We start from the raw sequence: 24,082 nt of genomic DNA, 5'->3' as shown, positions 1-24,082 counted from the left end.
GTCTGAAACGGCGTCTAACGGGAGGCCATGAATTCTGAATACATTCTCGATAATGATTTGTGCCGTCTCCTTAGCGGAAGGAAGTTTAGCGAGGGGAATGAAATGTGCCGCCTTAGAGAACCTATCGACAACCGTAAGAATCACAGTCTTCCCCGCAGACAAAGGCAGACCGGTAATGAAGTCTAGGGCGATGTGAGACCATGGTCGAGAAGGAATGGGGAGCGGTCTGAGACGACCGGCAGGAGGAGAGTTACCCGACTTAGTCTGCGCGCAGTCCGAACAAGCAGCCACGAAACGGCGCGTGTCACGCTCCTGAGTCGGTCACCAAAAGCGCTGGCGAATAGACGCAAGAGTGCCTCGAACACCGGGATGACCAGCTAACTTGGCAGAGTGAGCCCACTGAAGAACAGCCAGACGAGTGGAAACAGGAACGAAAAGGAGGTTACTAGGACAAGCGCGCGCGACGCAGTGTGCGTGAGTGCTTGCTTAACCTGTCTTTCAATTCCCCAGACTGTTAACCCGACAACACGCCCATAAGGAAGAATCCCCTCGGGATCAGTAGAAGCCACAGAAGAACTAAACAGACGGGATAAGGCATCAGGCTTGGTGTTCTTGCTACCCGGACGGTAAGAAATCACAAACTCGAAACGAGCGAAAAACAACGCCCAACGAGCTTGACGGGCATTAAGTCGTTTGGCAGAACGGATGTACTCAAGGTTCTTATGGTCTGTCCAAACGACAAAAGGAACGGTCGCCCCCTCCAACCACTGTCGCCATTCGCCTAGGGCTAAGCGGATGGCGAGCAGTTCACGGTTACCCACATCATAGTTGCGCTCAGATGGCGACAGGCGATGAGAAAAATAAGCGCAAGGATGAACCTTATCGTCAGACTGGAAGCGCTGGGATAGAATGGCTCCCACGCCTACCTCTGAAGCGTCAACCTCGACAATGAATTGTCTAGTGACGTCAGGAGTAACGAGGATAGGAGCGGACGTAAAACGTTCTTTAAGAAGATCAAAAGCTCCCTGGGCGGAACCGGACCACTTAAAACACGTCTTGACAGAAGTAAGAGCTGTGAGAGGGGCAGCAACTTGACCGAAATTACGAATGAAACGCCGATAGAAATTAGCGAAACCTAAAAGCGCTGCAACTCGACACGTGACCTTGGAACGGGCCAATCACTGACAGCTTGGACCTTAGCGGAATCCATCTGAATGCCTTCAGCGGAAATAACGGAACCGAGAAAAGTAACGGAGGAGACATGAAAAGAGCACTTCTCAGCCTTTACGTAGAGACAATTCTCTAAAAGGCGCTGTAGAACACGTCGAACGTGCTGAACATGAATCTCGAGTGACGGAGAAAAAATCAGGATATCGTCAAGATAGACAAAAACAAAGATGTTCAGCATGTCTCTCAGAACATCATTAACTAATGCCTGAAAAACAGCTGGCGCATTGGCGAGACCAAACGGCAGAACCCGGTACTCAAAATGCCCTAACGGAGTGTTAAACGCCGTTTTCCACTCGTCCCCCTCTCTGATGCGCACGAGATGGTAAGCGTTACGAAGGTCCAACTTAGTAAAGCACCTGGCTCCCTGCAGAATCTCGAAGGCTGATGACATAAGGGGAAGCGGATAACGATTCTTAACCGTTATGTCATTCAGCCCTCGATAATCCACGCAGGGGCGCAGAGTACCGTCCTTCTTCTTAACAAAAAGAACCCCGCCCCGGCCGGAGAGGAAGAAGGCACTATGGTACCGGCGTCAAGAGACACAGACAAATAATCCTCGAGAGCCTTACGTTCGGGAGCCGACAGAGAGTATAGTCTACCCCGAGGGGGAGTGGTCCCCGGAAGGAGATCAATACTACAATCATACGACCGGTGAGGAGGAAGGGAGTTGGCTCGGGACCGACTGAAGACCGTGCGCAGATCATGATATTCCTCCGGCACTCCTGTCAAATCGCCAGGTTCCTCCTGAGAAGTAGGGACAGAAGAAACGGGAGGGATGGCAGACATTAAACACTTCACATGACAAGAAACGTTCCAGGATAGGATAGAATTACTAGACCAATTAATAGAAGGATTATGATATACTAGCCAGGGATGACCCAAAACAACAGGTGTAAACGGTGAACGAAAAATCAAAAAAGAAATAGTCTCACTGTGGTTACCAGATACTGTGAGGGTTAAAGGTAGTGTCTCAAATCTGATACTGGGAAGATGACTACCATCTAAGGCGAACATGGGCGTAGGCTTCTCTAACTCTCTGAAAGGAATGTCATGTTTCCGAACCCATGCTTCGTCCATGAAACAACCCTCAGCCCCAGAGTCTATCAAGGCACTACATGTAGCACCCGAACCGGTCCAGCGTAGATGGACCGACAAAGTAGTACAGGATTTTGATGGAGAGACTTGAGTAGTTGCGCTCACCTGTAGCCCTCCGCTTACAGATGAGCTCTGGCTTTTACTGGACATGAATTAACAAAATGTCCAGCAACTCCGCAATAGAGGCACAGGCGGTTGGTGATCCTCCGTTCCCTCTCCTTAGTCGAGATGCGAATCCCTCCCAGCTGCATGGGCTCAGTCTCTGAGCCAGAGGAGGGAGATGGTTGCGATGCGGAGCAGGGAAACACCGTTGATGCGAGCTCTCTTCCACGAGCCCGGTGACGAAGATCTACCCGTCGTTCTATGCGGATGGCGAGAGCAATCAAAGAGTCCACATCTGAAGGAACCTCCCGGGAGAGAATCTCATCCTTAACCACTGCGTGGAGTCCCTCCAGAAAACGAGCGAGCAGCGCCGGCTCGTTCCACTCACTAGAGGCAGCAAGAGTGCGAAACTCAATAGAATAATCCGTTATGGACCGTTCACCTTGGCATAGGGAAGCCAGGGCCCTAGAAGCCTCCCTACCAAAAACTGAACGGTCAAAAACCCGAATCATCTCCTCTTTAAAGTTCTGGTACTTGTTAGAGCAATCAGCCCTTGCCTCCCAGATAGCTGTGCCCCATTCTCGAGCCCGGCCAGTAAGGAGTGAAATGACGTAAGCAACCCGAGCTCTCTCTCTAGAGTATGTGTTGGGTTGGAGAGAGAACACAATCTCACACTGCGTGAGAAAGGAGCGGCACTCAGTGGGCTGCCCGGAGTAGCAAGGTGGGTTATTAACCCTAGGTTCTGGAGGCTCGGCAGGCCAGGAAGTAACAGGTGGCACGAGACGAAGACTCTGGAACTGTCCAGAGAGGTCGGAAACCTGAGCGGCCAGGTTCTCCACGGCATGGCGAGCAGCAGACAATTCCTGCTCGTGTCTGCCGAGCATGGCTCCTTGGATCTCGACGGCAGTGTAACGAGCGTCTGAAGTCGCTGGGTCCATTCCTTGGTCGGTTCCTTCTGTCATGCAGGTGAAAGAGGACCCAAAAGCGACTTGGCGAAAACAGAGTCTTTAATCCAGTAAAGTAAATACAATCAAAAAACACAACTTTCACTCGAAATGACGAGGACAAACTGGAGACTCGATCTTGAACAGCAGGTGAACAGCAGGTTGCCTCGGGAAGGCACTTGAACCAAACAGACTCAGACACCTGCTCACCACGCAGCATCTGAGGAAAACACGACACGACAGGGCGATACACAAACACAGCACGGTGAATTCTAGACAAGGAACCGACAGGGCAGAAACGAATAACAAGGAGAGAAATAGGGACTCTAATCAGGGAAAAGGATCGGGAACAGGTGTGGGAAGGCTAAATGATGATTAGGGGAATAGGAACAGCTGGGAGCAGGAACGGAACGATAGAGAGAAGAGAGAGCGAGAGAGTGAGAGAGGGAGGGGGAGAGAGAGGGATAGAAAGAGGGAAAGAACCTAATAAGACCAGCAGAGGGAAACGAATAGAATGGGGAGCACAGGGACAAGACATGATAATAAATGACAAAACATGACACATTCCAAAACTATAGTTTGTGGAGTGGTTGAAATTTGTGGAGTGGTTGAAAAACAAGTTTTAATGACTCCAACCTAAGTGTATGTAAACTTCCGACTTCAACTATATGTTAATGTGGGCTATTTTTATCACTTTTCTGGGATGCTTTATTGTTTTTAATCGCTTACTGGAAGCTTAGCAGGAGTAGATATGCTCAGGTTATTTATGTTAGTGCTGTGTGAGATGCACACAGTGGACTTCCTGCCAGCGCACACCGCCTACATGCTAACAGTATAACTGGTTCATGGGCACATGATTACTGCATACAATAGCTGCAGGATCAGCAGAGGCATTCAGGGCAGTAAGAGGGGCATACATTAGGTTACTTACATTCTGTCTTCCAGCGCCCCTGGGATAATGTTCATTTGCTGAAGCATTATGACAACTCAGCGACACAATGGTAGGGATTAAATGAGCTGGACTTGGGTCATTGATAAGTCTTTGTCTAAGCACAGCCTCATAATGCTGTGAAATGATCCAGGAACACAAATGATTTGGGTGGATCCCATCCTCCTTATAAAATGAGCTTTGTTTCCAGAAAGTATCAAAATTGTCAATAAATGTTACACCCACAGAGCTGCGATCGTCTCGTAGCCAGTTATGAAGGGCTAAAAGTCTGCTGAACCATTCAATGCCATGATTTAGGGAGGGCAGAGGGACAGATATTATGGGGCGTTTGTTGGTATCAAGTAGTGACCCAATCGGTTATTTAATATCCCTCTTCAGCTGTTCTGAGCTGAGTTTTCCCAGTGGACCAGTAGCAGTAGAAATGAACAGCCGGAGCAGCCTTTAGACGAGGCGGCCATGTTTTGGTAACTAAACAGTGTAGGGAGTGGGAGACACACAAAGGGCCTGGGGCTCTCTGACTACAGTATAGTAACACAGCTGAGTGCACCAGAGGACGAAGCCTGTTTCAGGGAGAAGGTACACACAGGCAGGTCACATGGTCCCAACACCACGCTGCAGGCCCTGTGGCCTCCCTCCCTCTCTCTCTCTCTCTCTCTCTCTCTCTCTCTCTCTCTCACTCACTCACTCACTCACTGACTGACCCACAAGTAAGGTGTTGTTGTGAGGACTCCTCCAGCTGGTGAAGGAAACCCCCGAAGCGGATCCTCTGTTTGGACCACCACCCAGGCAATCAAACAAGCGAGATGCCGATACAGGGACAAGGTGGAGTGGCGATTAAATGGCTCAGACACGAGACGTATGTAGCAGGGTCTACAGACAATCACAGACTACAAACAGAAAAACAGCCATGTCACGCTCACATCACGCTTCCAGACAAACTAAACACATTCTTTGCCCGCTTTGAGGATAATACAGTACAACCGTCGCGGCCCGCTAACAAGAACTACGCCCCTCCCCCCTCTCCGTGGCCGACATGAGTAAAACATTTAAATGTGTTAACCCTCGCAAGGCTGTTGGCCCAGACGGCATCCATAGCCGCGTCCTCAGAGCATGCGCAGACCAGCTGGCTGGTGTGTTTATATACAGTGGGGCAAAAAAGTATTTAGTCAGCCGCCAATTGTGCAAGTTCTCCGACTTAAAAAGATGAGAGAGGCCTGTAATTTTCATCATAGGTACACTTCAACTATGACAGACAAAATGAGAAAAAAATCCAGAAAATCACATTGTAGGATTTTTAATGAATTTATTTGCAAATTATGGTAGAAAATAAGTATTTGGTCACCTACAAACAAGCAAGATTTCTGGCTCTCAGAGACCTGTAACTTCTTCTTTATGAGGCTCCTCTGTCCTCCACTCGTTACCTGTATTAATGGCACCTGTTTGGACTTGTTATCAGTATAAAAGACACCTGTCCACAACCTCAGACAGTCACACTCCAAACTCCACTATGGCCAAGACCAAAGAGCTGTCAAAGGACACCAGAAACAAAATTGTAGACTTGCACCAGGCTGGGAAGACTGAATCTGCAATAGGTAAGCAGCTTGGTTTGAAGAAATCAACTGTGGGAGCAATTATTAGAAAATGGAAGAAATACAAGACCACTGATAATCTCCCTCGATCTGGGGCTCCACGCAATATCTCACCCCGTGGGGTCAAAATGATCACAAGAACAGTGAGCAAAAATCCCAGAACCACACGGGGGGACCTAGTGAATGACCTGCAGAGAGCTGGGACCAAAGTAACAAAGCCTACTATCAGTAACACACTACGCCGCCAGGGACTCAAATCCTGCAGTGCCAGACGTGTCCCCCTGCTTAAGCCAGTACATGTCCAGGTCCGTCTGAAGTTTGCTAGAGAGCATTTGGATGATCCAGAAGAAGATTGGGAGACTGTCATATGGTCAGATGAAACCAAAATATAACTTTTTGGTAAAAACTCAACTCGTCATGTTTGGAGGACAAAGAATGCTGAGTTGCATCTAAAGAACACCATACCTACTGTGAAGCATGGGGGTGTTTTTGGGGCTGTTTTTTTGCAAAGGGACCAGGACGACTGATCTGTGTAAAGGAAAGAATGAATAGGGCCATGTATCGTGAGATTTTGAGTGAAAACCTCCTTCCATCAGCAAGGGCATTGAAGATGAAATGTGGCTGGGTCTTTCAGCATGACAATGACCCCAAACACACTGCCAGGGCAACGAAGGAGTGGCTTCGTAAGAAGCATTTCAAAGTCCTGGAGTGGCCTAGCCAGTCTACAGATCTCAACCCCATAGAAAATCTTTGGAGGGAGTTGAAAGTCCGTGTTGCCCAGCAACAGCCCCAAAATATCACTGCTCTAGAGGAGATCTGCATGGAGGAATGGGCCAAAATACCAGCAACAGTGTGTGAAAACCTTGTCAAGACTTACAGAAAACATTTGACCTCTGTCATTGCCAACAAAGGGTATATAACAAAGTATTGAGATAAACTTTTGTTATTGACCAAATACTTATTTTCTACCATAATTTGCAAATAAATTCATGAAAAATCCTACAAAGTGATTTTTCTGGATTTTTCTGTCTGTCATAGTTGAAGTGTACCTATGATGAAAATTACAAGCCTCTCTCATCTTTTTAAGTGGTAGAAATTGCACAATTGGTGGCTGACTAAATACTTTTTTGCCCCACTGTACATATTCAATCGCTCCCTATCCTAGTCTGTTGTCCCCACATGCTTCAAGATACCATTGTTCCTGTAGACAAGAAGTCAAAGATAACTGAACTAAATGACTACTGCCCCGTAGCACTCACTTCTCTCATCATGAAGTGCTTTGAGAGACTAGTCAAGGATCATATTACCTCCACCTTACCGGCCACCCTAGACCCACTTCAGTTTGCATACTGCCTCAACAGGTCCACAGACGACACACCATTACACTGCCCTATTGCATCTGGACAAAAGGAATACCTATGTAAGAATGCTGTTTATTGACTACAGCTCAGCATTTTAACACCATAGTACCCTCCAAGCTCATCATCAAGCTGGGCCTCAACCCCGCCCTGTGCAATTGGGTCCTGGACTTTCTGAGGTGGTGAAGGTAGGAAACAACATCTCCAGCCTGCTGATCCTCAACACTGGGGCCCCACAAGGGTGCATGCTCAGCCCCCTCCTGTACACCCTGTTCACCCATGACTGTGTGGCCATGCACGCCTCCAACTCAATCATCAAGTTTGCAGATGACACAACAGTGGTAGGCTTGATTACCAACAACAACCTCTCACTCAATGTCAACAAAACAAAGGAAATGATCGTGGACTTCAGGAAACAGCAGAGGGAGCAGCCCCCTATCCACATCGAAGCGACATAAGTAGAGAAGGTGGTAAGTTAAGTTCCTCGGCGTACACATCACAGACAAACTGAAATGGTCCACCCAAACAGACAGTGTGGTGAAGAAGGTGCAGCAGCACCTCTTCAACCTCAGGGGGCTGGAGAAATTTGGCTTGACACCCAAAACCCTGACAAACTTTTACAGATAGACAATCGAGAGCATGCTGTTGGGCTTTATCACAGCCTGGTACGGCAACTGCACCGCACTCAACCACATGGCTCTCTAGAGGGTGGTGCAGTCTGCACAACGCATCACCGGGGGCAAACTACATGCCCTCCAGGACACCTACACCACCCGATGTTACAGGAAGGCCATAAAGATGATCAAGGACAACAACCATTCGAGCCACTGCCTGTTCACCCCGCTATCATCCAGAAGGCGAGGTCAGTACAGGTGCATCAAAGCTGGGACCGAGAGACTGGAAAACAGCTTCTATCACAAGGCCATCAGACTGTTAAACAGCCAACACTAACATTGAGTGGCTGCTGCCAACACACTGACACAACTCCAGCCACTTTAATAATGGGAATTGATGGGAAATGATGTAAAATATATCACTAGCCACTTTAAACAATGCTACCTAATATAATGTTACATACCCTACATTATTCATCTCATATGCATATGTATATACTGTACTCTATATCATCCTTATGTAATACATGTATCACTAGCCACTTTAACTATGCCACTTTGTTTACATACTCATCTCATATGTATATACTGTACTCGATACCATCTACTGTATCTTGCCTATGCTGCTCTGTACCATCACTCATTCATATATCTTTATGTACATATTATTTATCCCCTTACACTGTGTATAAGACAGTAGTTTTGGAATTGTTAGTTAGATTACTTGTTGGTTATTACTGCATTGTCGGAACTAGAAGCACAAGCATTTCGCTACACTCGCATTAACACTGCACACTGCCCTAACCCATCTGGACAAGAGGAATACCTATGTGAGAATGCTGTTCATCGACTACAGCTCGGCATTCAACACCATAGTACCCTCCAAGCTCGTCATCAAGCTCGAGACCCTGGATCTCAACCCCGCCCTGTGCAACTGGGTACTGGACTTCCTGACGGGCCGCCCCCAGCTGGTGAGGGTAGGCAACAACATCTCCTCACCGCTGATCCTCAACACTGGGGCCCCACAAGGGTGCGTTCTGAGCCCTCTCCTGTACTCCCTGTTCACCCACGACTGCGTGGCCACGCACACCTCCAACTCAATCATCAAGTTTGCGGACGACACAACAGTGGTAGGCTTGATTACCAACAACGACGAGATGGCCCACAGGGAGGAGGTGAGGGCCCTCGGAGTGTGGTGTCAGGAAAATAACCTCACACTCAACGTCAACAAAACTAAGGAGATGATTGTGGACTTCAGGAAACAGCAGAGGGAACACCCCCCTATCCACATCGATGGAACAGTAGTGGAGAGGGTAGCAAGTTTTAAGTTCCTCGGCATACACATCACAGACAAACTGAATTGGTCCACTCACACAGACAGCATCATGAAGAAGGCAACCTCAGGAGGCTGAAGAAATTTGGCTTGTCACCAAAAGCACTCACAAACTTCTACAGATGCACAATCGAGAGCATCCTGGCGGGCTGTATCACCGCCTGGTACGGCAACTGCTCCGCCCTCAACCGTAAGGCTCTCCAGAGGGTAGTGAGGTCTGCACAACGCACCACCGGGGGCAAACTACCCGCCCTCCAGGACACCTACGCCACCCGACGTTACAGGAAGGCCATAAAGATCATCAAGGACATCAAACACCCGAGCCACTGCCTGTTCACCCCGCTATCATCCAGAAGACGAGGTCAGTACAGGTGCATCAAAGCTGGGACCGAGAGACTGAAAAACAGCTTCTACCTCAAGGCCATCAGACTGTTAAACAGCCACCACTAACATTGAGTGGCTGCTGCCAACACACTGACACTGACACTGACTCAACTCCAGCCACTTTAATAATGGGAATTGATGGGAAATGATGTAAATATATCACTAGCCACTTTAAACAACGCGACCTTATATAATGTTACTTACCCTACATTATTAATCTCATATGCATACGTATATACTGTACTCTATATCATCGATTGCATCCTTATGTAATACATGTATCATTAGCCACTTTAACGATGCCACTTTGTTTACATACTCATCTCATATGTATATACTGTACTCGATACCATCTACTGTATCTTGCCTATGCTGCTCTGTACCATCACTCATTCATATATCCTTATGTACATATTCTTTATCCCCTTACACTGTGTATAAGACAGTAGTTTTGGAATTGTTAGTTAGATTACTTGTTGGTTATTACTGCATTGTCGAACTAGAAGCACAAGCATTTCGCTACACTCGCATTAACATCTGCTAACCATATGTATGTGACAAATACAATTTGATTTGATTTGATTTGCTAACCATGTGTATGTGACAAATAAAATTGGATTTGATTTGATTTAAAGTGGCCAGTGATTGGGTCTCAATATAGGCAGCAGCCTCTCTGAGGTAGTGATGACTGTTTAACAGTCATCACTAACTCAGTGCTTTGAGAGAAACTTTTACACCCCCCTATGAGGGGCCTTGAGATAGAAGCTGTTTTTCAGTCTCTCATGTGTGTATAAGGTAGTCGTTGTGAATTTGTTAGATTACTTGTTAGATATTACTGCACTGTCGGAACTAGAAGCACAAGCATTTCGCTACACACGCATTAACATCTGCTAACCATGTGTATGTGACCAATAAAATGTGATTTTGATTTGATTTGAAGAGAGCAGTGGTCCACTGTAGCAGAGGTTTGGAAAAAAAATATCACAGGGATGAATGAATAAAAGAAGATGTGCTTTTGCATTGGGAGTTGAAATAATGCTTTTAAAGAGCACAGCAGAGGAATATCTACAGTCTGTTTTCGCAGTCTAAGCTAACTAACCAATGACCCGAAGCTCATATGGGCATGATCAACCTTAGCATACTGAGTAAGGCAGGACTCCTACAGGTGCAGGAGTGCTGTCAAAGTCCGACGGTGTGGAAAGAGCAGGACACAGAACCACGGCCGTCTCTGCTCTGGGCAGCCAGTCAGTCCATGTTGTTTGGACGGCCATGACAGAGACACCAGAGAGAGAGAGCCTCCAGCAGGACCTGAGCCCACTGCCAGCTGGGTTTGTTGTGCTACCAGCTGAGCGGCCGTCCAAAGGCCCTCTCCCTCTCTCACTAGTCACCACAGTCTCGGGTGAGCGTGTCCGCCACGTGCTGCCCTTACAAAGACAGCGGCGGCTTAACCATGCCGTTAAAGTCAATGGCTTCTTGGCAGCCGGCGCTACCTTGCATGGGTTCCAAGCGGGCATGAGCTGCCCACACAAAGGGAGCTAATGGCTGCCCACTGCCCACCACCACTCCATGCCCCCCCCCCACCCCACCCCACCCCACCCCACACACCTCTGTTCTGGACCACAACACAACGGACGGCGGGATGGATGGAAAGAGGGATATTGTTGCATTGTTATGCACAACGCGGATAGGATATGACCTCAAGGCGTGGAGGATGTCACTCCGATCAGCCAAACGTGACGTGACAAGGAACAGAGGAGTCGTGACCCTGACATAGAAATGGAGAGAGAGAGAACGAGAGAGAGGGGGGGGGTGACTATAGGGAGGAGGGTTGGGAGGGGCCTATCTGAAGCCTGCTGCTACAGACCTCTCTGTTAGTAGAGAGAGAGAGAGATACCGGTGTGGCTCCACCACAAGCTACTGAATGAGGCCACTTCCATTTCTGAAAAAAGAATCTGCATCTCTCCTCATCTCACCACCCTCTCTACGCACATGCACACACACACACAAACACAAACTCACTCACCCGGCAGCTATCTCTCGGCCTCTTTAAGATCTACCCTAAATAATTATGTCTGCCAGCTTACTTAATTCCCTGCACTGCCTTGTAGGACTGAAAAAAATCAATGGTTCAAAGTGCTTTGAAAGATACTACAAACATAACCAAGCACTGTCAAAATGATTTAACATATGACAGTCTACTACAGATATACACTGAGTGGACAAAACATTAAGGACACATTCCTAATATTGAGTTGCACCCCCTTTGCCCTCAGAACAGCCTCAATTCGTCGGGACAAGGTGTCAAAAGCGCTCCACAGTTGTCAGGTTGGCTGGATGTCCTTTGAAAGGTGGACCATTCTCGATACACACAGGAAACTGTTGAGCGTGAAAAACCCAGCAGTGTTGCAGTTCTTGACAGAAACCAGTGTGCCTGGCACCAACTACCATACCCAGTTCAAAAGCACTTCAATCTTTTGTCTTGCCCATTTTTACACACTGAATGGCACACTTACACAATCCATGTCTCAAGGCTTAAAAATCCTTGAACCCGTCTCCTCCCCTTTATCTACACTGATTAAAGTGGATTTAACAGGTGACATCAATAAGGGATCATAGCTTTCACCTGGAATAACTTGGTCATTCTATGTCATGGAAAAAGCACGTGTTCTTAATGTTTTGTGCACTGTTTTGTAAAAATCCGTTATCCCGTTCCTTGTCCAACAGACTCTCTCTCTCTGTACACGGACTCTTTATCAGTCATCCATTAAAATGGGAAACAGGAGCCAACCTTTCTCCTGGGTAAGAACCTCCCCACAATGACAGAGGTCCAAGTCCAACGAACTGCCTCATGAAGCATTAGTGTGATATTGATATCGCACAGGCTTATAGAAATGCTGCCACCACATTCATTAATGGAAGCATTTGTGCATGATGGGGGTAACATCAGGGGAGGGATCCAGATTGCCTGGTGACATCTCATTTAAAATGGTGCCTAGGAGCGCCACAGACTAGTACGTCAACATCGCTGTCAGACAGTGACAAGCCGTACATCATTATCTGAGTTTTATCTGTGTTTTACTAGCAGAGGAAACGTCTGTCAGAAAACGTGGGATAATGGCAGAGCTATTTCATTTTGTCGCCATTTCATTTTCCGTCCCCAGACGTTTTCATCCGGGAATGAAGCGGCATAAATTGACTGACATGACGGGAAGATACTACTACCACTGCAGCAGATGTACGCAGCGAGTTGGAGTTTGAAGTAGAGGTTGTAGCTGTAAAAACATGTCCTGTGGAGCGCTGTGGCTATTTTAATATTTACCCGACTTTTCTTCTCATCAATCTGGGCGATGCATACTGACAACTGAACGGTGTTTCCAAACAGAGCACGACAAACCCTGTCTTTCACAAGGAGATGTGTGTTTTGGTCCAGGATCACTCTCTTTCACTTCCCCCAGCCAGCCTCTCTACTGTACGGTATGCCGGTGTTATAATAGCAGCTGAAGAGGGTGAGAGACTCCCTAAGGCGAAATATACAGTTGGAGCAAGAATCCAAATAAACCTGAGTTCAAACACAGTCACATGAATGAATAAATCACACCACATACAGTCGTGGCCAAAAGTTTTGAGAATGACACAAATATGAAGTCTGCTGCCTCAGTGTCTTTAAATATTTTTGTCAGATGTTACTATGGAATACTGAAGTATAATTACAAGCATTTTATACGTGTCTACGGCTTTTATTGACAATTACATGAAGTTGGTGCAAAGAGTCAACTTCTGGGCCACATCCTGATCGATGGCAGCCCATTCTTGCATAATCAATGCTTGGAGTTTGTCAGAATTTATGGGTTTTTGTTTGTCCACCCGCCTCTTGAGGATTGACAACAAGTTCTCAATGGGATTAAGATCTGGGGAGTTCTGGCCACGGACCCAAAATATTGATGTTTTGTTCCCCGAGCAACTTAGTTATCACGTTTGCCTTATGGCAAGGTGCTCCGTCATGCTTGAAAAGGCATTGTTCATCACCAAACTGTTCCTGGATGGTTGGGAGAAGTTGCTCTCAGAGGATGACTTGGTACCATTCTTTATTCATGGCTGTGTTCTTAGGCAAAATTGTGAGTGAGCCCACTCCCTTGGCTGAGAAGTAACCACACACATGAATGGTCTCAGGATGCTTTACTGTTGTCATGACACAGGACTGATGGTAGCGCTCACCTTGTCTTCTCCGGACAAGCTTTTTTCTGGATGCCCCAAACAATCTGAAAGGGGATTCATCAGAGAAAATGACTTTTCCCCAGTCCACAGCATTCCAATCCCTGTACCTTTTGCAGAATATCAGTCTGTCCCTGATTATTTTCCTGGAGAGAAGTGGCTTCTTTGCTGCCCTTCTTAACACCAGGACATCCTACAAAAGTCTTTGCCTCACTGTGTGTGCAGACGCACTCACACCTGCCTGCTGCCATTCCTGAGCAAGCTCTGTACTGGTGGTACCCCGATCTCGCAGCTGAACCAACTTAGGAGATGGTCCTGGCGCTTGCTGGACTTTCTTGGTCGCCCTGAAGCCTTCTTCACAACAATTGAGTCGCTCTCTTTGAAGTTCTTTATGATCCGATAAATGGTTGATTTAAGTGCAATCTTACTGTGAAGCCATTTTTGTGTAAAGCAATGATGACGGCACGTGTTTCCTTGCAGGTAACCACTGATGACAGAGGAAGAACAATGATTCCAAGCAACACCCTCGTTTTGAAGCTTACAGTCTGTTATTAGAACTCAATCAGCATGACAGAGTGATCTCCAGCCTTTTCCTAGTCAACACTCACACCTGTGTTAATTAGAGAATCACTGACATGATGTCAGCTGGTCCTTTTGTGGCAGGACTGAAATGCAGTCGAACTGGTCTGTAACCCTATGACCTGGCCTGTAACCCTATGACCTGGCCTGTAACCCTAATAACTGGCCTGTAACCCTATGAACTGGCCTGTAACCCTATGACCTGGCCTGTAACCCTATGACCTGGCCTGTAACCCTATGACCTGGCCTGTAACCCTATGACCGGTTCTGTAACCCTATGACCGGGTCTATAACCCTATGAACTGGCCTGTAACCCTATGAACTGGCCTGTAACCCTATGAACTGGTCTGTAACCCTATGACCTGGTCTGTAACCCTATGAACTGGTCTGTAACCCTATGAACTGGTCTGTAACCCTATGAACTGGTCTGAAACCCAATGACCTGGTCTGTAACCCTATGACCTGGCCTGTAACCCTATGACCGGGTCACCTATAAAGGTTAATGGTTCATATCTAGGTTATATCAATTCTAAGAAAATACATTTAAAATGTTCCAGAGGTAAGACCAGATTATTATGGTATTATAAGACCCGACAACCGCTTTTAAGTTAGTGTTTGCCTGGTGATCAAATCACAGCCAATACAGTCTGTGTGCTTTGTTTGTCTCTAAAACCATGTTGATTTACAGTCGGTATCGGCCAGCACCGCCTGTGAACAAAGTCCTCTTTTCTTCCAGTGAAACCTCAAGAGAAGCAGGGGGAACTTGTGACTACAATTACTGACACACTTTCTGCCAGCGAGATAATCTCTACTTTAATAGGAATTATTAGGCAAGCCCTTATTTGCCCATGTCGCTGGAAAACGAACAACCAATGAACACACTAGACCCAAAATATCAGCGCAATTCCATTCCATTTCACTGCTCCTCACTGTATTGCAAGTGTTGTTTTTATTGCCATGGGACGACTATGGATGAATGCATTTACATTACAGTTCTTTAGCAGATGCTCTTATCCAGAGGGACTTACAGGAGCAATTAGGGTTAAGTGCCTTGCTCAAGGGCACAGACAGATTTTTCATCTAGTCAGCTCGGGGATTCGAACCAGCGCCCTTTCAGTTACTGGCCCAACGCTCTTAGCAGCTTGGCTACCTGCCGCCCTTGAAACTAATATTGTGTAGCAGCTCACTTTCAATGACATGACTATTGCAAGAGATATCATTTGTACTGCTCTAATTACGTTGGTAACCAGTATATAATAGCAATAAGGCACCTCGGGGTTTGTGGCATGCTTTGCGCCGTTCCTAAGAACAGCCCTTAGCCGTGGTATATTGGCCATGTACCACACCCCCTCAGTCTTTATTGCTTAAATATAGAAATTGGACCATACTGTATGGTATGTGCAATGAATATTCAACCCTTCTCATCTCTGAAGTGGAAGGAATAACCTTGACGGACCACCCAACTCCTAGTTGTAACCTAGCTGTATCACATGGTCCAGAACATAGTGCTCAACACACATGGAAGGAATTGACTCCTATGCTGTACAATACCTGTGTGCACAGTTGTTTTCTATCAATTTCTATGCGTTTTACCTCAGAATAGAATTGGACCATACAGTATGGGCATTGAACACACAACCACTGTCATCTCCAATAGCCATGAAGGACCTTCATGTTACTGTATGCTTAACATACATTAAGAAGGAAGAGGTATGTTACCTGTGGCAGGGCGGAGCTGAGCTGGCGCTGCAGTGAGTCACGGTCGTAGATAACGTCCTCCAGGTGCTGCTGGGACATCCCCAGGCTCTCCTGGGTCTCCCTCAGCGTGTCCAACAGGCGGTCTCTCTCATCCAGCATGTTGACCATCAGCTGCTCAAAGTGGGAGTCTGGGTCCGAGGTACTGCTCTGGGAGCCCCGCTGGCTCAGCGCCGTGTCCTCGCTGATGGTGGGCATCACCTCGCACATCATCTCACCCTGGGTGGGGGGAAGGGGTCAAAGGTTAGCCAGATCAGAGGGTGATGCTCAGTGGTTGTTCTATGTGAGGTAGGGCTAGGGAGTTTTATTGCGATGTTGTTACAGGAAAACATCTTGGATCTTACAACAGTCTAATGATCAAGCCATAAACCTGTACATAAAACTGATGTTTTACGTGATGATTAGGTGATTCATTCTGTGTTTCAGTCATAAAAAATACAAAGATCTCAACCAGAAATAGAGATGATGTAGTCCTACACTTTCAGAGCTGCAGCACCGTGAGCCGCCATCTAATCTAGAGGCAGCATGAACCCTGTGTTTCCTGTGTTTACAAAGCCTTGATTGGTGTCACCTTCCCTCAGACTCAAAGACACCAGAGACATGACGCAAGGGATGACAGAGGACAGGGTCTCCACTGTAGGGGGCCAGACTGCTTAGAGACCTCTGGGCCTCAGTGACTTGCTTAGGGCAGGGAGATTCTCTTGGCAAGAATGTGTGTGTGTATGAGAGAGAGAGAGAGAGAGAGAGAGAGAGAGAGAGAGAGAGAGAGAGAGAGAGAGAGAGAGAGAGAGAGAGAGAGAGAGAGAGAGAGAGAGAGAGGAAGGACAGACAGACAGACAGACAGACAGACAGACAGACAGACAGACAGACAGACAGACAGACAGACAGACAGACAGACAGACAGACAGACAGACAGACAGACAGACAGACAGACAGACAGACAGACAGACAGGACAGACAGACAGGACAGACAGACAGACTAGGAGCATGGCTCCACATCTCTCCAGTGTTTCAAGGCTGTGTCAACGTCTTGGGAGACTGGCCATTTGTTCTGCCCTAGTTTTAACACATACTATTTTATGGGCCAGCCTGTGTCTGGTTGTATAATGCAGCAGATCTATATTATTGTGAATATCTGAAGCTATATCATTCCAAGGAGGTTTCGGCTGATCTTTGCCTTCCACCTCCACCAGTCTGTACCTTGTCAGCTGTGTCCACAACTTCACAGAAGCAGATGTTGACCTATGACAACGCATCCCCATTACTCACCACATTAATGCACGCATGAAACAACCCGACATATCTTAAACCCGCATTCACACTGTCCTCTTGTCCAACATTCCATCACTTCAGCAGAGACGTGAACCACAGACACTACAAATGTGATGTCACAGAAACACAGACCGATAGACAGACCTATGGTCAGTCCCCTCACCATCGATGGGTAGCCTATATAATGGCAAGTCTGTCTCCCAGCAGCCTGTCCTAGCAGGAGTCTGGGGTCTCAGCGCAGGCCCCGGCACACAGCCAGCCTCCCACCGCCTCCCGTTCAGACACCATCCGTTACCATTTAAACCTGAGAGACCAGACTAGACTAGAGAGCTGGAGTCCGTGATGATCATGCGGTCCAGCTGTATAGTAAAACCCTACTGTTCCAAACACAGGTTGTGTACAGCGGAGGACCTAACTACAGATGCTCATTGGGTTCGTGTCTTTAAACAGGAAGAGAAGAAACAATTGAGTGTCGCACACTGTTATCACACAATAATAACTCATCATTTAATGACACCAATTAGACTTGATTTACAGCTCATTCAACTTATTGTCTCAGCAACACAGAAACAGGCGATCGGTCCCCATCTCATCCTCAAAGAAAACACACAAATTCCACCAATGGATTTTCCCATTTCTGCAACTATGGTAAAGTAGATTTCGGTTGGCTACTTGGACAAACGATTTTCTCCCATAACACCAGGATACCACTGTATGTTGTCGCTACGCTGCGGCACGCCTATATAAGCTGTGAATTCTACCAAGTACAGAGGCAGGCGGGCGGGAGAGGGGGGGGGGGGGGGTTTGAGTTAGTGTGTGTTGGCTTATGAACCCCATGGCTTCTTAAACTAACATAGAACACACAGTGAACATTGTTTAGTGTCTCTGACAGTGTTTGTAGTGGACTGCTTCTTATTGCCATGCACCGTAGTGTGAACGTGATGCAGTGGTTTAAGATACACCCAGGACAGAGCTCACAGCTTTCATGTCACCGTCTAAGGGGGTATAGTCACATGAAACAGACAGAAATGCGTGTACTGCTGTGTGTAGCATAGTGATACTCTCAGAGAGGCCTACAACCTAGTCTGAACATATCTGTATATTACACCATCATGGGCCAGATATGAGGCTGTTATCAATATGTTGTCAATAAGAAACAACTCTATAGCCAATTCGATCCTTTATTTGGACCGCTATGTCAGAATAACCAATAACGAGTCAAACCAGAACAAATGGACGTGGAGTCTATAAATGCAGTACAGAAAACGAGGCAGGTTAAGTCGATAGAAAGTATATAAAAAAAAATCAAATAAGACCAGCGCGACCGCTTCGGCGCCCATTTCTAACTACCCCATAAAACCACTAAAACGCAAGGACAAGGATGAAATGGAATGATATCAAATCAGAGAGAGGGGATGAGACGCTCAATAGAACACATTCTGCACCACAGAGGTGGCGGGGAAGTGGGAGGAACGTGCACTGGCAGGATCAATGGGTCTTGCTCCCTGTGCCATATGCCAATTAATGAATTATTCAGAGGGATTGGAGGGCTGGGTTACCTTCCCAATCAGTGCAGAGCCCCCCCCCCCCTGTCTTCCAACCCCCACCACTACCGATTCCATCTAACCCCACTGCAGCCCTCTAGAGTGGTGTATAGGGGGCAGACTGACACCTTCTGTGGTGCATCCACAGAGAATGATAGAGGCCTCAAGTGAACAAAAGTCAGTTTCAGCGTGGGCAGCGCCATTGAGGGCTTCCACCATTTTAAAGAGGTCAAAGTAGCCAACTGGGTGTGGATTCCTATGGGTTGTAGCCTCTTTGGCGCTGCCCATGCTGTCACAGACGCTATAATGCCTCCAGATATAAAGAGGAGTCCTCTATCTATCTCTATGGGCGCCTCACACTCAATACAGTCAAAGCCTTCCTGAACCCTTGTGGTGACAACTGTAGGATTCTACATTCTCTTTATGAAGGTGTAAGACTGGAACCGCCATTGGGAGTATCACTGTACTGTATATGAATTGCCATCATGCATCTTCGAGGAATTATCTTAGATATTTCATTGAAAATCTTCACAAATGAAAAGTCATGAGAAATATTACAGCACAGCAGGTGGCTAAACATCCACATTGGAACTGGGACCGAGGCACTTACAAATGTTCGACCCAATGGTCCTGCACTAACCACTCCACAAATCAGCAAGTTCCCTCTAACTTCCTGAATGGCCTGACTTTAATCTAATTAATGGGGACAATTCAACGTGTAGATGTTAGATAAGGAGCTCCACAACAGCAACACAAGGGCCTGGTTCAGAGTGATACAGCCAAGCGTGGCTATTCAGCACTGTTCTCAACACCCAGGCACATGGGAAGATGTGTAGAGAGGGATGAAAGAAATCAACTGAAGCCTATACATCAGGGTGAAATCCCATCAGAGACACAATGTGGCCTTATTGTCAGTAATATTACAATGCTCTAATTTGAACGATTTGGTCCTGACACATCAGAAATGACATACAGGTAGGTCTTATTAACAGGTTATGACATATCAAGTTGTTTTTTATTTTTAATATGTCAATCATTTGACTGTGTCAGTAATTTCCTGTGTACCAAGCAGTCCTCTGTGCCTACGTTATAGAGGGCATGCTAAATAAAAACACACGTTGATGAGTCACATTCAACTAGACACCTAGTAAAAGTGAAACACATTTCTACGGTGTGAAATATTAGCTGAGTCGAGATCAATTGTTTCCATTCTTCACCATGTGAATGACCAGGAGGTGGAGAGCTGTTGTGTGAGGAACAACGGCAAGACTTACATCAGCACAACATGCACTCGACCACGGGTTCCCATTTTGATGTGACCGCATTTTCATATCACGGCATTTGTAGAAGAAGAAGTTATGTACTGTAATCCAATGTTTACTTTTTTAACTGAGGCTATGACAGTCTATTACAAATCAGTCTGGCAGTACTTTTCACAGTATTTCAATCTGATGGAAGTCTGGTTTGAAGTGACTGAAATGCATCAGAAAGGCTGTTGTGTATTTGATGAGCTTGTACCTTTCCTCTGTATAGTATATTTTATGTATTTTATGTGGCATTGTGTACAAATGTTCCCTCCAATTGTTTAGGCCACTGAGCAAATTTGAGGTATTCTGAAACTCCAACGTTGTGAGAATTTTGTGCAACTTCCAGTGTGTGTTTACAGTGAACACTGATGCTGTATCCATACAGTTTTAGACATTAGCCAAAATGCTATTGTGGCTATTTGAGCATCATGTAGGTCTACCAACAAAACTAATGGAGCAAATCCCACAACATTTTCACTTGGAAATAGCTTTTGATTTCTATGATTATAGCCTATATGTGGTGTTCAATGCAGGCCTACATTGCATGGGACTTTTAAAAAACGTTTTTACATTAAGAAGGTCTTGAAATGAATTAATTATTTGCTTTACTTAGTCTGTAACACCATGGGCCTGTAAATTGCATTGTGTTGTATGATGCAAGAAACCACTTTACAAAATAAAATGTATTAATATTACCATACAGATAATTAGATAATGTAGGCTTCCCCTCTGCCTATTGGCTTATTTACATATTCAAGCCTGTGTCAAAATACAACACTGCCCCCCACTGCCCCACTGGCTGTCAGCCAGTCAGCATTCAGGGCTCGAACCACCCAGTTTATAACGTTGATTCGACCACAGAAAAAACGTTGATGTATAAGGGGCAAACTCAGTGAAGTTCAATCTCTTGTGTCTCTCCACGGTCAGGCATTTCTTCTGCGCAGCAGTCCTGGAGGAAGTGTGCGCAGCTTAGAGGGTACATTGGTGCTGACTAAAGGCAAATCTACTTTTAAATAATGTCCATGTTTGATTTCTTGGCATGCGCCTAGGCCCAATGGGCAGCAGTGGAATGCTTTGGTGATCTTAAGTGTATCGGAAAACTATTAAGTCACACTCACTCATTCTCACTTTGGCACCTGTAGCACTTGGACAGGTGGAAACAGATGACACAGCAGTTTTGTGAATGAGGGAGAAGATAGAGAATTCCCATTCATACGACAGCCTATACCCGCGAATACACTTCAGACAACAATGCTGTTGGCTGCCAAAAAGACAGCTATTCAACCCCTTCCAATGCAATCACTGCAACAGAACCCTAGTCTCTTGAGAAGCAGGTTCACAGAATATTAGCATGGTTGATGATGGAAGATCCCTTACATTTAAACAATACTCAATCCACTGCAAGTCTAGGACCTCTCCATATGTTTAATGAGTCAGAAATTCACAAGGCAAGGAGTGCCTGCTTTCCTGACATGAAATCAATTTCATCTGACCATGCCACTGAGCTCACTACACTGTGGGTGTAATATAACCCAACATAGACACAAATGTAGGGCAAAGGACCTGTGAGTGGCTGATTCATTGAGTAAAGCCTCACGTCTCCCCCCCACCCCACTGACTCTCACAACTAGTGAATGGGCTGCCGACTGGGGCGGGGTGGGGATGAGAAGGGGGGGTTGAGTGTCGAGTTTCACCCAGCACGCTGTCGTTAAGGAGCAGGAGAGAATGGGCAGAGGAGGGTTTACATGTGTGTGTATGTAAACCAGCGTTGCCTGAGCACGGCCTCACCTATACCCCAACCCCCTACAGCAAGGTCATGCAAACAATCAATCGATGGAGATGAATAAGAACACAGATAGAACTGGGCCAAAAAGACAATGAAGGCCAGATCTGATTTGCAGCCGGTCGCCTGGGTCAGTCTGACATCGTTTCAATGGCAAAGCTGGGCATTTTATGCTACCTTTACTTTGGCGTCTGGCAATTATGCAAATTGGGCCATAAATGAAATGAAATGATAATTTTTTAGACATAAAGGCCGCTCTTTCTCTCTGCCTGTTACTACCGGTCGCCCTCTGCATGATCCCATGTAGCAATAAGCGCTGTTCTCTCACCAGACATATTAAGCACAGTGTATTGGCATGAAGGAGGTACATCAGAGGGAAATCAACTCAGTTGTATACTCATTAAGGTGACATGATTATCTTACTATAATCACTGGTCTACGTTAGACGTGCACATGGATCCAGCAGGACGGGCACCCAGAGGAGCATCAGACAACATGAGCAGAGCATCTGTAATAATGGTATGGCTTGTACATGTGGTTTCACCTGTCATTTTCTACATTGACATCGCAGTGACAAAGAGCATGACGATAGAATTGGCATAATTGAATGAGATGTTAATGTGTTATAATTACTGAGTCAAGGGCATATATGTGATTTAATTAGGTATTCATCCATCTGTTAGTGTGTGTGTGTGTGTGTGTGTGTGTGTGTGTGTGTGTGTGTGTGTGTGTGTGTGTGTGTGTGTGTGTGTGTGTGTGTGTGTGTGTGTGTGTGTGTGTGTGTGTGTGTGTGTGTGTGTGTGTGTGTGTGTGTGTGTAGCAGAAGGAGCCTGAATGCTCAATCTTCACCCATTCCTCAGATGTGAATAGTATTCACTGCTAATATAGAGGAGGGGCACGCACATATTCTACTCATGACAGCCCTCTCATTGTTCTATTCCTCAGAAACACATGACATGCGCGGAATAGTGAGCTAATCTCATCTTTGCACAGTAACATTGTTTTCCATGCTCTTTAATGATAATTGTGATGAATCCTTGGCCATTTCTAAGTGCATTACATCATGCATGCTTCTCCATCCCGCCCCCTTTAACTATCTCTTTCGCTACACTCTGACAGTGTCCGGATTTTTTTTTAGCTCTCCACTATACTATAGGCATTGGTTACATACTAACGCAAAATGTAGGCTATGGGCACGTCCGTTTATATTTAGTAGGCTACTCCAACATCTTTCACATCATTAACGAAGTTGAGGGTGAGAGGTTGCCTATTTCTAAATCACCTTGGGCACGCTCTCTGTGCAAAACAGCAGGTCGTGGGGTGCAATCATTATCTCGACAGACAATTGGTAAAACAATCAATGACATTCTATTCGCCCAAAACAGTTTCCATACTTACGTTTTTTTCCTTTCCTTTTACTGTATGTAGGCTCCTTCAATGGATCAATGACAACTGCGGTCTCCGCGAGCTAACGAAATCGCACAGCTGGGACCATTAGCGGCCAATCCAGTCCTAGGATCAAGCTCCAATGGCAAAACGCAGCGACAAGAAAGCTCCGATGAAATGTGCGGAGGCATAAACCGCTGGCATTTTCAAAAACTTGAAATTGCCCTGTTCCGTGGTGACATTTGGTTCTCCAGATATACCCATTGGTAATAATATGGCATGTTACAAATTCCTGATGCGAGAAGAAGAGTCGGTAAAGACCATTGTTTCAGCTGGCGGAGGGGAGGTGTGCTGTATCTTAAAGTTGCAGTTGTTCAATTCTCTGCTCACCAGAATATGTTCACGACACATAGAATTTGTGCATCAATTATATATTTTTTCTTGGATGAAAAATACAAGTTGTATTTAAAAGTAGAATAGCCTCATACGTAATGGCCAGCCTGATGCTGTGAATTATAATGCTAAATTACATTTGGAAGTGTCAGGAATTTGCAACATGACTGTATGATATGGAATCCATATTTTGTTAACATTACATATATAAATATCCCTTTTAAAAATACAGTCATCATATTGTCACAGCCTA

The 24,082-nt window shown here is 46.1% G+C and overlaps 1 protein-coding gene across 7 annotated transcripts in view; it reads right to left on the bottom strand.

Moving 5' to 3' along the window:
- LOC124014314 (liprin-alpha-2-like) overlaps positions 1-23,704 on the bottom strand; it is a 261,318-nt gene extending 237,614 nt beyond the window's left edge. For all 7 annotated transcript variants that reach the window (XR_006835003.1, XM_046329152.1, XM_046329154.1 and 4 more), the window contains exons 1-2: positions 23,449-23,704; positions 16,109-16,363 (exon numbers count right to left, since the gene is read on the bottom strand). Coding sequence is in view for 6 of the 7 variants with exons in the window: in XM_046329152.1 (XP_046185108.1) it covers positions 16,109-16,357 (249 nt within the window). In the remaining variant the exon portion in view is untranslated. The remainder of the gene's footprint in view (positions 1-16,108; positions 16,364-23,448) is intronic.
- Positions 23,705-24,082: the final 378 nt, after the last annotated feature.

This window comes from Oncorhynchus gorbuscha, linkage group LG25, assembly GCF_021184085.1.
Source record: "Oncorhynchus gorbuscha isolate QuinsamMale2020 ecotype Even-year linkage group LG25, OgorEven_v1.0, whole genome shotgun sequence".
NCBI lineage: Eukaryota > Metazoa > Chordata > Actinopteri > Salmoniformes > Salmonidae > Oncorhynchus > Oncorhynchus gorbuscha.
Note: the sequence above shows the minus strand (reverse complement) of the source record. Positions and strands in the feature narration are given on the sequence as shown.